This window comes from Onychomys torridus, chromosome 7 (genome assembly GCF_903995425.1).
Source record: "Onychomys torridus chromosome 7, mOncTor1.1, whole genome shotgun sequence".
In the NCBI taxonomy this organism is placed as follows: Eukaryota; Metazoa; Chordata; class Mammalia; order Rodentia; family Cricetidae; genus Onychomys; species Onychomys torridus.
The window spans coordinates 48336101-48349760 of NC_050449.1; the positions used below are offsets into that span (position 1 = coordinate 48336101).

Here is a 13660-nt window from a genome sequence, read left to right on the forward strand (position 1 = left end):
CCCCAGCATCGACACAGAAACCAGGTAAGATAAGAAGAGATGGATGAAGAGGAATTCTCCCAATTAAAGATCTGAGAAGGGGGAAAAATAAGGCTACAGGGAGGGACGAAGGAAAAACTGTTAGGGGCAAGGCTGGAAGAGTAAGCGATTTGGTTCTGTCTACAGTTCTGCTCTGGCCTTCGTTAGAAGAGAAAGTAAAAGCGGAACGCGAAGTCTAACAGGAATCTAGTTCCACTTTCCAGACTAGGCTCTTCCCTCCTTCCTCCAATCCGTCCTCTAACACCGACCCCAGCCTAAACCGACTTCTCCAATGTCCACGTGGGCAGATGGTCCCCGCCCCGCCACCAGGAGGACTTCCGCGTCCTCGCCGCCCCGCCCCCTGGCAGTTCTGCGCACGCTCGGGAGCCATATTCGCCGCGGATGCTTGGCTCTCCGGCTTGGTGCTTCTCCAGCTGAGTAAAGCGGCGGCGATCTGCACCCCTCACCGTCTCCCTCCGGTGAGGCTCAGTCCCCTAGGGCCCGCGGAAGCGAGGTCGCTGTCTCCTGGGCCGGGGCCGTCTGCGCGGAGATCCCGGCGCGGGCCCGCGGCCGCCGCCGAGGAGCCGTGGGCACGATGACTTTGCACCCGCCTCCTCGGTGACCGGCCTGCCAGAGACTGGCCCCCGCCGGCCGCCGTCGGGCATCCCCGCGCGGCCTGGACGGCGGGCCCGGGCTCTGGGACCCACCGGGTCGGTGCGAGGGGTGGGGGCGGCTTGCGGCCCTGCGAGCCCATTCGGGAAAGTGGAGCTGCAGGGAAAGTCCAAGTCTTGTGGCGCCGGCGCCGGGCGTGGAGGTGGCTGTGTGCACAGTCTGATCCGAAACCCGCCGTGGCCTGACTGCTGTGCTCAGGGCCACCTTTCTGTTTCTCCTGCGTGTTGGAGTCGACACCCGGCAGGTTAGCTTGCCCTCCGCCTCTCGTCGGCCTGAGGGCTTTTCTAAAACGTCCATGAGTTCTTGAGCCCAGTCATTCGACAGAGCCGTCATGAGGAAGAGAGAAATTCAGTTTTCACCTGAGCACGCAGACCCTTCAGATACCTCTTTAGCTTTCCAGCCTCGATTCCTGATACCTCATTTTATTTGGCAATGTAGGAATTGGACTCTGAGGTGCCATTTTCCCACAAAGGCAGTCTTGCTGTCTTTTGAAGAAACGAGGCTCAGGTTTACCACCTCCTCCCACACCCCCAAATTTAGGGCCAAATCGGGCTTAAGCAGTTTGTCTCTTATCCGTTGAATTATCCACTTTATTAACCTTCCTCAGCCTGCTCTACTTGGAATGCCCTTCCCTAAACCCTTGCCCAATTTTTCCCTCTCGACCTGAGGCTTTTCAACTTATTTTTGCCTGATTTACTCTCATTTTCGTTGCTTCTCAAAAACGTCCTTGCTGTCCATCCCCTTCTCCCACCCTCGGTGCCGCTTCCGTGTTACTTTATAATCTGTGTCCCTCTCCTCTGGCTGCTAGATTCTGAGTTCTTCAGACAGACTTGGCTTTCACCTTTATTGTAGTGGTCCAGCATCTAGCATAGTTTCCTACGGTTGTCTGGTGAATAGTTAGTGTTAGTTGAATGATGGTGTGGATCAAACTGTTTTGGATCAAACTGTTTAAAAAGTAGACAATGCTTATTAAGTTATGATTTTTTTTTTAAATTTTAATGGTCCTATTTTCTTTTCACAGGAATTACATAAAGTTCAGAAGCCATGGTGAGTTCATGACACATTTCATTTCATTTTTGCCTGTTGAACGCTGTGGCTTGTTCGTAGCTAGCAAACTGACACGGACAAGGGAAGCAGAAGCAGGTGTGTGTGGGGGGAGATGGTTTCTTCCTTCCTCTGCAGAACCAAAATACAGTTGTAGGGGTTTGGGCTTCCAGATGTTGGCTGCTTCAGTGATAGGCATCATCTCTCTGTTTTTCCTTTGTAGTCTCGAAGGTATGACTCCAGGACCACCATATTTTCTCCAGAAGGTAAATTAGAAAAATTAACCTGCTCCAAAGGAAGTTTGTTTTTGTTTTGTTTAAGTATTTTGCTTTTAGTGTGGCGGAGCTACACGTGTAGTTTGGTGTTAAGTTCATTCTTTTCGTACTTTGAGAAGATAACTTGTTGATTACGGTGTACATGGTTGAACAGTGGAAGTCGGGCTGTGGACTGTCCCCTGCTAGTGTCTGCTGCTCTCTTGGATCGGCGGAGTAAGGCCACAGAGGACCGTTGGTGTCTCGCTGTTTTGTAGGTCGATTGTACCAAGTGGAGTATGCCATGGAAGCTATTGGACACGCGGGCACCTGTTTGGGAATTTTAGCCAATGACGGAGTACTCCTTGCCGCAGAGAGGCGCAACATCCACAAGCTTCTTGATGAAGTCTTTTTCTCTGAAAAAATTTATAAACTTAATGAGTAAGTGAGGTCTTGGGGAGAGTTTGAACCACTTTTAACATAAATGGGATTTGCGTATCTGGAAAGGAGTCTTATGTGAGATGGTAGAACTAAAGTGAGTAGCGTTTTTTTCTTGGGAAAATCTGTGTATCTGCTTTATTTTGCTTGAAACCTCCATGAAGCCCATTTATTGAAGTATGTCTCAGTATGTTCGGTGTGTGTAATTCACTTCGAGGACAAAGTAGCATTGTTCGGTAATAAAAGTATGTACTTTCTGGTCCCACACATTTGGTTTCAAATCCAAGGTCGATCAATACAAGGTATGAATGATGTTGTGCCAGTTACTTAACTTGTTGGCGGCTGGGATCCACTTTTGTCTAAGAGTAGAGGTATAGGTATTCAGAAGGCAGTTGAGTTCTCTGTCGGGTTAATTAGCCATCAGAAATACATTCCCTGCATGGGCTTAGTACCTCTCACGGGGCCTTTTGGCACACCAATTGACATAGTATCTTTCTTCCACAGAGTCACTTTAGACTACTCAGCAACTTGTGGGCTTGTCTAGGCATATCACAGAGGATATCTAGACTGTAGAGAGCCAGAGAAAGCTTTGGGGAGCAGGCAGAAAAGGGAGTGCGTGCCTAGGCAACCTGTGAACTCCCCCACCCTTGTGTCCCCTCACCTGCACACCTGTCAGGTCAGGCATTGAGAGGTATACCAAAGTGTGGGAGTGGTCTGACTACCCACAAAGCCTTTTTCTTTGGCTCCTTTGCTTTAGCTATTTACTGTGCCTTTTCTTGCCATGTTTCCAGAGGGCAGAATAAACATATCTATTGAAGAATTGAGGCAGCATTTGTTTATCATTTATGCTGAATGACATTAGGTAAACTTCTAAGAAGACGATACTTTCAAAGACCTTTCCCTGAGGGGAGCCCTGTGAAGCAAATTTGGTGAATTCCTAATAGATCTAGGTACTTCTTAATACTTAGAAATGTCCTAGCAAGCATCTTTCCCTCTTACATTGTCTTTTTTTTTTTTTTTTTCCTTTAAGGGACATGGCATGCAGTGTGGCGGGCATCACATCTGATGCTAACGTTCTGACTAATGAACTAAGGCTCATTGCTCAAAGGTATGAATGGAAGTAGTGTAACACACAGCACATGAGTCAGCTGTCTCCAAGGAAAACTTGCTTTGCAGAGTTTGAAGTTGTTTTAAAAGTCCATTAATTGAAAAGTATATTCTTCCTAATCAAACTCATAAAACACTGTGTATACCAGAATACTAGGATGTTAGTGTTTTTGCCCTCTCCTTCTTGAAATTACAAGTGACCGCTGCATTTACCCTCATTATTTACGTTTATATTTAGAGGGCATTTCCTTGCTTTGTATATATTTTTGAGAAGCCTGTTAATATGTCAATCTTTTTACCTTAGGTATTTATTACAGTACCAGGAGCCAATTCCATGTGAGCAGTTGGTTACAGCACTGTGCGATATCAAACAGGCTTATACACAGTTTGGAGGTACTGAGTTTCTTTGAAAACACTCTGAAAACTTAAAGCATTTTATGAGGAATAAACTTTGCTTTGTTTTGTTCTGCTTTGAGGTTGTTATTTTGCTTTTGTTTTTTTGGGGTTTTTTTTTTGTTTAGTATTTATTTATTTATTATGTATACAGTGTTCTGTCTGCAGGCCATAAGAGGGCACCAGATCTCATTACAAATGGTTGTGAGCCACCATGTGGTTGCTGGGACTTGAACTCAAGACCTCAGGAAGAGCAGCCCGTTATTTTGTTTTTGTTGGTATTCTTTTGGTTTGGGGGTTTTAATATTCTCTGAGAATTTTTTACAATGAATTTTGATAAGATTCACCATTTCCTTCAGAGTCTGTCCCCCAACTTTGAACCCAGCCAACTTCATGTTCTTTTCTTCCCTCCCCACTTCCCTTTTTAAACCTGCAGTCCAGTTTGTGCTGAACAGATGCTCTTGGATGTGGGCTGCACTGTAACACTGTCTCTCTACTGAGGGTTGTGCTCTTGGATGTGGGCTGCACTGTAACACTGTCTCTCTACTGAGGGTCACACCCATAAAGAAAGGGACTCATCAGCTGGAGGTGGGACGTCATGCCCACCTCCCCTCTGTGCTGGAGTTTTGTCTGCTGTGGGTCTCCAAACATACCTAATATGACTACCAGTTCAGTTGTAATGTCTAACTAATAACTTTCATTTCTTTATATCCTAATAGCTGGTAATAGTAACATTCAAGGATTAGCAAATTGCATTACATTGTTAAATAAACTGTATAAGTACAATATCTTGAACAAGATTAGAAATATATGTATAGCATTTTTTAACAATATCAGTTTCAATATATATAATTTGTATACAATATATAGAAATCCAATGTAAAGTATTTAAAACTAGTAATTGCCGTTTAAAGTAGATTTAATAGTCTATCTTTTCATCTATATCGTATCTATCTCTTTTTTACCTTTAGAGTAGCTTCAATAATCTCTATTTGGGAAGGTATCACAGCTGCTGCAAGCTCATATTTGTGGCTGCCCTGTTGTATCTGGAAAACACTCCTGTCACCCACTACCTCTGGCTCTTACAGTATCTCTGTCGCTTCTTCCATGGTCCCTGGGCATTGGAGGAGTGATATAGGTGTCCCACCTAGGGCTTAGCACTGTGAAGTCTCTTATTGTCCACACTTTGTTTGTTTGTGAGATGTTCACACAGTGTAGCCTAGACTGCCACCTTTGTACCACAGCCTCCTGAACACTCAGGAACAAATCCGCTTCCACACATCAACTGGCAGCTTCATCAACAGGATGCTACCCCACCAAAGTGACATTTTCAAGTCTAGAAACAGATTCTGTGCACAGAATAATGAATTCAGCACTGGCCTTCCGTGTCCTCATTTCCTCCCCAGCTGGGAGTTCCGCTCCTAGGGACAGAGGTGGCATTTGTGACTGAGCTTATCTGTGTGGCCAGAACACAAAGCAATTTATGCATGCTTAACTTCACAGACAGGCTCGGGCCACATCCACTGGCAGCTCTAAATTGAGATTGTTGGTTTTTAAATTGAGATTATTGATTTTTTTTTTTTCTTTGTTAAAGGAAAGCGTCCCTTTGGTGTTTCTTTGCTGTACATTGGCTGGGATAAGCACTACGGCTTTCAACTCTATCAGAGTGACCCAAGTGGAAATTACGGGGGATGGAAAGCCACGTGTATTGGAAACAACAGTGCTGTGAGTATCTTTGTGACACTGTAAAGTGCAGGGAAAGGCTAAGAAGACCTGTAATGTTGAAATAGCGATGAGTGTAAGAGTGTTTAACATAGCATTTAATAATAACAATTTCATGACAGCCTCAACGTGAAGGAAAATACCTGTGATTTCTGGTGCTATATGCTGGAGCTCATTGATGATATTGTACCTAAGCACAAGTTTTCAATTATAAGTTAAAACATACTTTTTTTTTCCACGTGTTAATCCACACTTGAGCTCTTTTTTTTTAAGATTTATTTATTATACATTTATTATACATATTATTTATTATACAGTGTTCTGTCTGCATGTGTCCTTGCAGGCCAGAAGAGGGCACCAGATCTCATTACAGGCTCATTATGAGCCACCATGTGGTTGCTGGGAGTTGAACTCAGGACTTCTAGGAAGAACAGTCAGTGCTCTTAACTACTGAGCCATCTCTCCAGCCCCACACTTGAGCTCTTAAGGATGATTCTCTTGAGACTGAGGCCCCAGGTTAAGGATCCTTCAGAACACTGGTCTCCCTCTTCCCCTTCCCATCTCACGTCAACCTTCCCTCCTGTCAAAAGTTGTTCACACTGGTTGCAAGGTCAATATGAATTCAGGCCATTGGTCTTCTAAACCAATCTATATTCTCCCCGAATGCACAGATCTGAGGGACCCTGTTGATTGTTTGTGTGTTTAGGCAGCCGTGTCAATGTTGAAACAAGACTACAAAGAAGGAGAAATGACCCTGAAGTCGGCACTTGCTCTTGCCATCAAGGTGCTGAATAAGACGATGGACGTCAGTAAACTATCAGCTGAGAAAGGTAACCCATGCCCTCCTGGTTTGTCCACCTGAGGGAGGGGATTCATTGAGCAGCTACAGCCGGAGGTCTTGGATGTGTCTTAGTTCATTGAAGCGGCCACCTTAGGTCCGGGATGCTGGGGACTCCATGCTGTTAAATGACTAAGATCAGCCTTGAATTGTGCCACAGTCCTACACCACAGGGCAGACCTAGGAATTTGAGCCGGAATGTTACTGGATCCTGTAATTCTGGCTGGCCTCGGTCTCACTTTTAGACCAAAGCTGGCATTGAACTAGCAGTGATCCCCTGCCTGTGCCTCCAGAGTGCTGAGATCATGGGTGTGCGTCCCCTGCCTGATGGGAGCTGCTTTTCAGGTCATTGTTTTGAAAGAAACTCTAAGAGTCCTTTAAAGAGTGTTGCTTTGTTTGGCTGTTCTGGCTTGTGGGTCAGAACAACTGCCTGCCCAGCTTCACTGAGGGACACAAATGGTCCCTGAGAAAGTTACTGGGTGAAGAAAAGATGTTTAGGTAAAAACGGTAAGCAGTGTATCACAAGATCAAAGGTATCCTGCTCCCATAAAATTTTGGGTGTACCATTAAGAATAAAACATGGTAGGGGTTGGTATGAAAAAAAATTAATAAATAAATATATAAACAAAACAAAACAAAAACCCCAAAAACATGGGAGAGCAAGAAAAAGGCCAAGACTCGGGGAAAGAGAGAGAGAAAGCCATGGTGACCTCTGTTTGCTTTGTACTTCTGCTGCTGACACAAATGTGTGTTTGTGTTTTAGTGGAAATCGCCACACTAACAAGGGAGAATGGGAAGACCATGATCAGAGTCCTCAAGCAGAAGGAAGTGGAACAGTTGATCAAAAAACACGAGGAGGAAGAGGCCAAAGCTGAGCGGGAGAAGAAGGAAAAAGAGCAGAAAGAAAAGGATAAGTAGACAAAGTCACGGATTCTGCGTTCCTTGGAGGCACAATTCAGTGAGGAGCTGTCCTGGCCTTCCACCCCGGAAAGGGTCTTTGCTGGTTTTTCTTCTTTAACTTGCCCATCGAGGAAAGAGGACATACTGAATTGGGTCCTTGTCCTGTCTGTCCAGTTGGATGCTTTATTGTAATGATGGACATCTTTATAGACATCTTAATCTCAACACATAATTTTTTGGAATAAAACTTGGAAAGATTGGTTATGGTGAAGGAGAGATTTCTCTGTAGCAATAAGTGTTGGAGATACCATGGTTGGGGCTGGACAGTTAGTTCAGCAATTAAGAGAGCACACACTACTCTTGCAGACGACCTGAACTGAGCTCCCAGCACCCATATTGGGTGAGTCACAGCCACAACTTCATCAGCTGGAGGATACAGTGCCCCTGGTGTCTGCACTTAGGCACATATTCACACACAGATGCACATAATTAAACATGAGTAAACAAAGGGACCCGGGTTGCTAGGGTGATTATTGCCTTCTTTCTGTGAGGTATGTATACCGTAGCTTCCCTGGATATCACAAAGTGGGCAAGTTACCTGCTGTCTCCAGGGGTTGGTTAGAGACTGGACAGTCAGACTGAGCATGGCCAAATAGGGTGTGTCTGTGTCTGTGAGGGTGCTGAGCGTCCTGACAGTGGGGCTGAGACTGCTCAGTTAGCAGCCGCCGCGTCATAGAAGATAGTGTGGGAGGAATTCCAGCCTGAGAAGGGAGGCCAACAAGGAAGAGCAGCCCCAGTGAGGCTGAAGGGAGCTCCATTCCTAGACCTGGCTCAACCTGTCCACCTGCGGTTCTGTGACTTGGCAGACGTAATGGAGTGCAGTTGTTAAAATGTGGTTCATGGACTGCCAGCAGGAATAGAGTTACAGGAATAGAAATTGGGGCATCACACCCCAGACATGAATTCAGACCTCTGGAGTTGAAGCCCAGTCCCACCCTGGTGTCCACGTACTGGCATCCACCTCCACCCAGGGCACTGAACCTAGACTCTTGGGCACGGTGAGCTGACAGTTGGGCACAAAGATGCATCCCATCCTGATTTAGCAAGCTGTAGATGGGATTATTGTGCTTGCTAAAGTTGAAGAGGTAAGTTTGGCACTCTAGAATCTCCTGGTTGGCTTTTCAAACGGGCACGAGCTGGGCTCCATACACAGTAGCTCAACATTTGGCAGGGGACCCAGACATAAGCATGGCTTTAAAAACCCGGGTTATTTCACAGCAGAGGGATGAGAGCCAGTTTCCTTACAGGGGCCCAGTGGTGTTTTTGTTTTTGTTTTTGAGGCAGGCTTTCTCTGTGTAGCCCTGACTGTCCTATAACTCTATAGACCAGGCTGCCCTTAAACTCAAGAGATCCACCTGCCACTGCCTCCTGAGTGCTGGGATTAAAGGCATGCACCTCCCAGTAGGATCCCAGTTTTGTTTGTGGTTTTATTTTGCAACTCAGGCTTTCTCTATGTAGCCGAAAATGTGTCCCCAGCGTCCCAGACCTAAGGTAGCTGCTTTCTCTGTGTAGCCCTGGCTGTCCTGGAACTCACTTTGTAGACCAAACTGGCTCTGCCTCCTCAGTGCTGGGATTAAAGGTGTGTGCCACCACTGCCCGGCGTGTTACTTTATTTTTAATGATCTATGAGGGGTTGGGGATTTAGCTCAGTGGTAGAGCGCTTGCCTACAAGCGCAAGGCCCTGGGTTCAATCCTCAGCTCCACATAGAAAAAAACAAAAAAACAAAATGATCTATGTATATGTATGTGTGTGAGCTCACAGAGGTCAGGCATCTAGATTCCCCTGAGACGAGGCTATAGGTGGTTGCAAGCTGTTCAACATGAATGCTTGGAACTGAACTCTGTTCCTCTGCAGGTCTGCTTTCTTCACAGCTGAACCATCTGTCCAGCCCCCAAGTGGTCTTAATGACTTCTGAAACATTACTGTGTTGTTCATACAGCTAATTATCACTTTGGGCCCTGTTAGCTAAAATCAAGTATATATAGTGTTTTCATCTGTTTATACCTATTTTATGCATGTTTTTACTTAAAAGACACCTCTTTGGGGTGTGTGTGTGTGTGTGTGTGTGTGTGTGTGTGTGTGTGTGTGTGTATGTATGCACATTAGGGGTAAATGTTTTTTTCTCAAGGCACATCATAGCCTTCTTGTGCTTAGGAGTGGTGATAAGCAAGCACTATGCCCGAAGATCATTTTCAACCAAAAATCACTTGTGCATGAAAACATATTATGCAAGATAGGTAGTAAGCTCAGTATGAGAGCTGATGTGAGGTCAAGGGTCACCTTGTTAGACCTCACCTAGGAACATATGCCTTAAACTACTCAAAACAATCTACACCAACAGTGGTGAAAGCATTGTGTCTTAGGTTTCTATTTGATGATAAAGCACCGTGACCAAAAGCAATGTGGCTAAGAAAGGGTTTGTTTCATCATACACTTTCAGGTAACAGTCCATCACTGAAGGAAGTCAGGGTAGGAAGCCCAGCACGAGCTGATGCAGAGGCCATGGAGGGGTACTGCTTATTGGCTTGTTCCCCCATGGTTTTCTCAGCCTGATTTTCTATAGAACACAGGACCAGCAGTCCAGGTACCACCACCCATAATAGGCTGGGCCCTCCCACATCAGTCACTAAGAAAATGCCCAATAGGCTTGCTTACAGCCTGATATGGTAGCTTTTTTTTTTTTCTATTTGAAAGGTTTCCCCTTTTCAAATGACTCTAGTTTATGTCAAGTTGATACAAAACTAGCCAGCATACTGGGGTCATAAGTATATATCTGTGAGTAGACAATCCCCCAAATCTTGATAGGATTGGCTATACATCCTTAAACGATTATGTTTCAGTCTTGTAACACTTCAAAGTAGAGTTGGTAGAGAAGAGAACCCATAGATTCTCATACATCTTGGCTGTATCTCCAGCTTATGCCCAGAATCCAACCAGTTATCATTCTAGGGATCAAGAATGGTCTGCACTGAGACACCATGATCTCTCACTTGGATTGCAGCACCCCAGGACTGGTTTCCTTCCCCCTTAGTCAACTGCTTCTGTAAAAGTCCAGTTCTTCCCGCTGGCCTATGAAAGCCCCCTGTACGCTGGCCCCTCTGCTGCCTTTTCCCGCCTGTGTCCCTCTCCACATTCATCCGAATGGTCTCCTGGCAGTCCTTGGGCCCATCAAGCCCTCATCTCATGGTTCGTATATTTGCCAGTTCCCTCATCTCTGTTTTGATGACATGTCATCTCATTTGGTGCCTACAGAAGAGCAGCGATTGAGCCTGTATGATAATGAGTATTCAGAGACGGGTAATGCCTGGGGGGCACTCACCAACCTAAGACAACTGTGTAGTCTGGGCAGGTGTCTCCATGTTGGGTAAGGTGACCTGCTGACCTCCCACACAACCTAAGTCTGAAGCTCATTTTTTCGAAAAAGAGGGGGACCTGTAGGTCCCTGGCCCCTGTTTTGGGTAACTGTTGCCTTGCTTGCTGACCTTGACCTTGATGTCCTCCCTATGCTATTTCCCTGCTGGGTTCCACCCTCCTGAATGCTTAAGGGAAGTTCCTTGTTTGTGTATCCTGCATATAGGGCGTTAACTGCTTAGATGCAAGATTGTAAAACATTGGTAGTGAACTTCTGCCTTCTGGGGTTCTTCCATTGTGCTGTAAGCCTGTATTTAAGACCTCCTGACATTCGGCATTTAAAAAAAAAAAATCATTGCTGAATGGATAAATAGCGCCCCTTTTTGATAGGCTGTGCAAAATTCAGAAAAACCCTTTTCCATTTAGGGGAGTGGAACCGGTGGGTTTCCCATGTCCTGACCACCCCTGTCACTCCGTAGAAGTTAGGGCACCTCAGAGACTAGCATATAAGAGCCCAGGGTACACCGCTGCCACCTTAGGAACCTCTCTTCAGTTTGGGGAAGACAACAGCGGTTTTCAGCACTCTCTTGAAGTTCTCTGGGAAGTTAAAGGTGGTGGGGGCAGCCGAGGCTGCTGTAACTGAGTTGTTTTTCCCCTGCTTTGGGATTAGCTAGCCTAGAATCTCACCCAACCTCCTTTTCAGCTGCTCTATGGCATATTTTTATCCCAGTTGCAGGGCTTTCTGGGTCTAGGGTGTTGCCTGATGCATCCCAATTGTAGCCTTAGCTGCCCTCATCCTAACAGGCGCCCCACACCAATAGCAGCCATTGAATTCTCTCCTCTGGGCAGAACTGGATGGTCCTCACAGGGCACCTCCACCTCAGCAGCCCTCTGACAGAAACAATTATAAACCCAAAGAAAGCGCAGGTTTAAACTCTGAGTCAAACTTTAAAATCAAAAATCTTGACTTCACTTTAGAGAGTTTCAGATCATGCTTTTAAAAATAGCGATGTGGTGGCAAATTGTGTGCTCCTGTGTATAATTTCACTTCTGGTGTTTTTCTTAATCAGAAATAAGTCTCTGGAATTTCTACAGTCTAGCACTTTGAAAGTTCCATGAAAGCATTTGTGTTAGCAGGAAAAACAAGAAAAAGAAAGAGAGAAAAAAAATCCCCTTGGTCTGGAGGGGTGATGATGTGGTGTTTAAGAGCACTTGTTGCTCTTGCAGAGAACACAGGTTCAATTCCCAGCACCCACATGGGTAGTTTATAGCTGTCCGTAAGATCTGTCATGAGATCTGACTCCTGGTTTCCGTGGTCACAGCACACACATGGTTCACATACATACACTCCAGCATATATCCACATAAAATAAATAAATCTTTTTTAAAAATTTCACACCAGGGGAAACTAAATTATTGAACAAGTACATTTCTGGTTAATTTTTGGTAATGGGATGTATGTGGATGGGTAACAAATGGGTCCCCAGCTCTAGGTTTGCTGTCTTGGGAATGGCACACATGTACCTAAATCTAGTTCTCCATATGAGCGAAAAATACTGACTGTGTTCTTCTGACTCGGGTTTAATTTGCTTAACCTGATACTCTCCAGTTCCATCCCATCCATTTGTCATGATTTCATTTTCCTTTATAGCTGAAAAAAAAATCCATTGTGAATATGGAGCACATTTCCCTTATGGAAGTATGTAAGGCTTGATGGATTTGCGTGGCATCCTTGTGCAGGGCCATGCTAATCTTCTTTCTAGCATGCCAGCTGTAGAATGCCTGCTACTCCAGTGAGCACTGTTTGCAGGTTCTTTTAAGGATGCCCCTTTGTCATCTGTGTTACAAATGTTTCCCTATTTTAGTTTATGCATTTTAATTTTATATGCTGATATACTGAAGTAGTTTTTGTTTGCTCATATAGACAACACTGTCAATCATTTGAAATTTTTTTTTTATTATTTTTGACAGTTTCACACATGTTGTCTTAGTAGGGTTTCTATTGCTATGATGAAACACCAGGACCAAAAAGTAAGTTGGGAATGAAAGGGTTTATTTGGCTTACACTTACACATCACTGTTCATCATTCAAGGAAATCAGGACAGGAACTCAGACAGGGCAGGAACCTGGAGGCAGGAGTTGATGTAGAGGCCATGGAGGGGTGCTGCTTACTGACTATTCTTCATGTCTTGCCCAGGCTCTCTTATAGAACCTGGGACCACCAGCCCAGGGATGGAACCATCCACAATAGACTGGGTCCTCCCCATCAATAACTAATTAGGAAAATGTCCTACAGGTTTGCCTACAGCCCAATCTTATGAAGGATTTTCTTAATTGAGGTTCCCTCCTCTTAAATGACTTTAGCTTGTGTCAAGTTGACACAAAACCAGGCAACACACACACACACACACACACACACACACACACACACACACTGAATTTTAGGCGTTTGTACTCTCACTGCCTCTGATTTTTCCTGAGAAGTCCCCTTCCTACTTTCATGTCTTCTTTGTGAGTGTGACCCACTCATTTGTGGTGGTTGGATGAGAATGGCCCCCATTGGCTCATATGCTTGAATACTTGGTCCTCAGTTGGTGGAACTGTTTGGGAAGGATTAGGAAGTGTGAACTTGGAGGAGGTGTGTTACTGGAAGTAGGCTTTGAAGTTTCAAAGACTTGCCCTGTTCCTAGTGTGCTCTCTCTGCCTCATGATTGCAGATCAAGATGTAAGCTCTCAGCCATTCCTATCGCCATGGGATGCTCTGTCATCATGGGCTCTAACCCTCTGAATCTATAAGACCCAAATTAAACACTTCCTTTTGTAAGTTGCCTTGGTCATAGTGTCTTCACAGCAACAGTATAGTA

At 45.1% G+C, this 13660-nt stretch overlaps 1 protein-coding gene and 1 non-coding gene across 3 annotated transcripts; one reads left to right on the plus strand and one right to left on the minus strand.

The window, feature by feature from the left end:
• The first annotated feature begins 391 nt into the window (after nt 1–391).
• On the plus strand, nt 392–7654 carry Psma4 (proteasome 20S subunit alpha 4). 2 transcript variants are annotated; one of them, XM_036191879.1, is made up of 9 exons: nt 392–497; nt 1712–1737; nt 1958–2000; nt 2264–2426; nt 3454–3531; nt 3835–3923; nt 5518–5648; nt 6352–6475; nt 7247–7654. In XM_036191879.1, exons 2-9 carry the CDS (start codon nt 1735–1737, stop codon nt 7399–7401), a joined length of 786 nt encoding a protein of 261 aa, XP_036047772.1. In that variant the 5' UTR covers nt 392–497; nt 1712–1734; the 3' UTR covers nt 7402–7654. The 2 variants fall into 2 exon arrangements, with proteins under 2 accessions (XP_036047772.1, XP_036047774.1); XM_036191881.1 differs by lacking the exon at nt 392–497 and adding an exon at nt 542–934.
• Nucleotides 7655–12490: 4836 nt separating this feature from the next.
• Nucleotides 12491–12596, minus strand: LOC118588114. The gene has a single exon (XR_004945516.1). It is a non-coding gene; the product is annotated as a U6 spliceosomal RNA (small nuclear RNA).
• Between the last annotated feature and the right edge of the window lie 1064 nt (nt 12597–13660).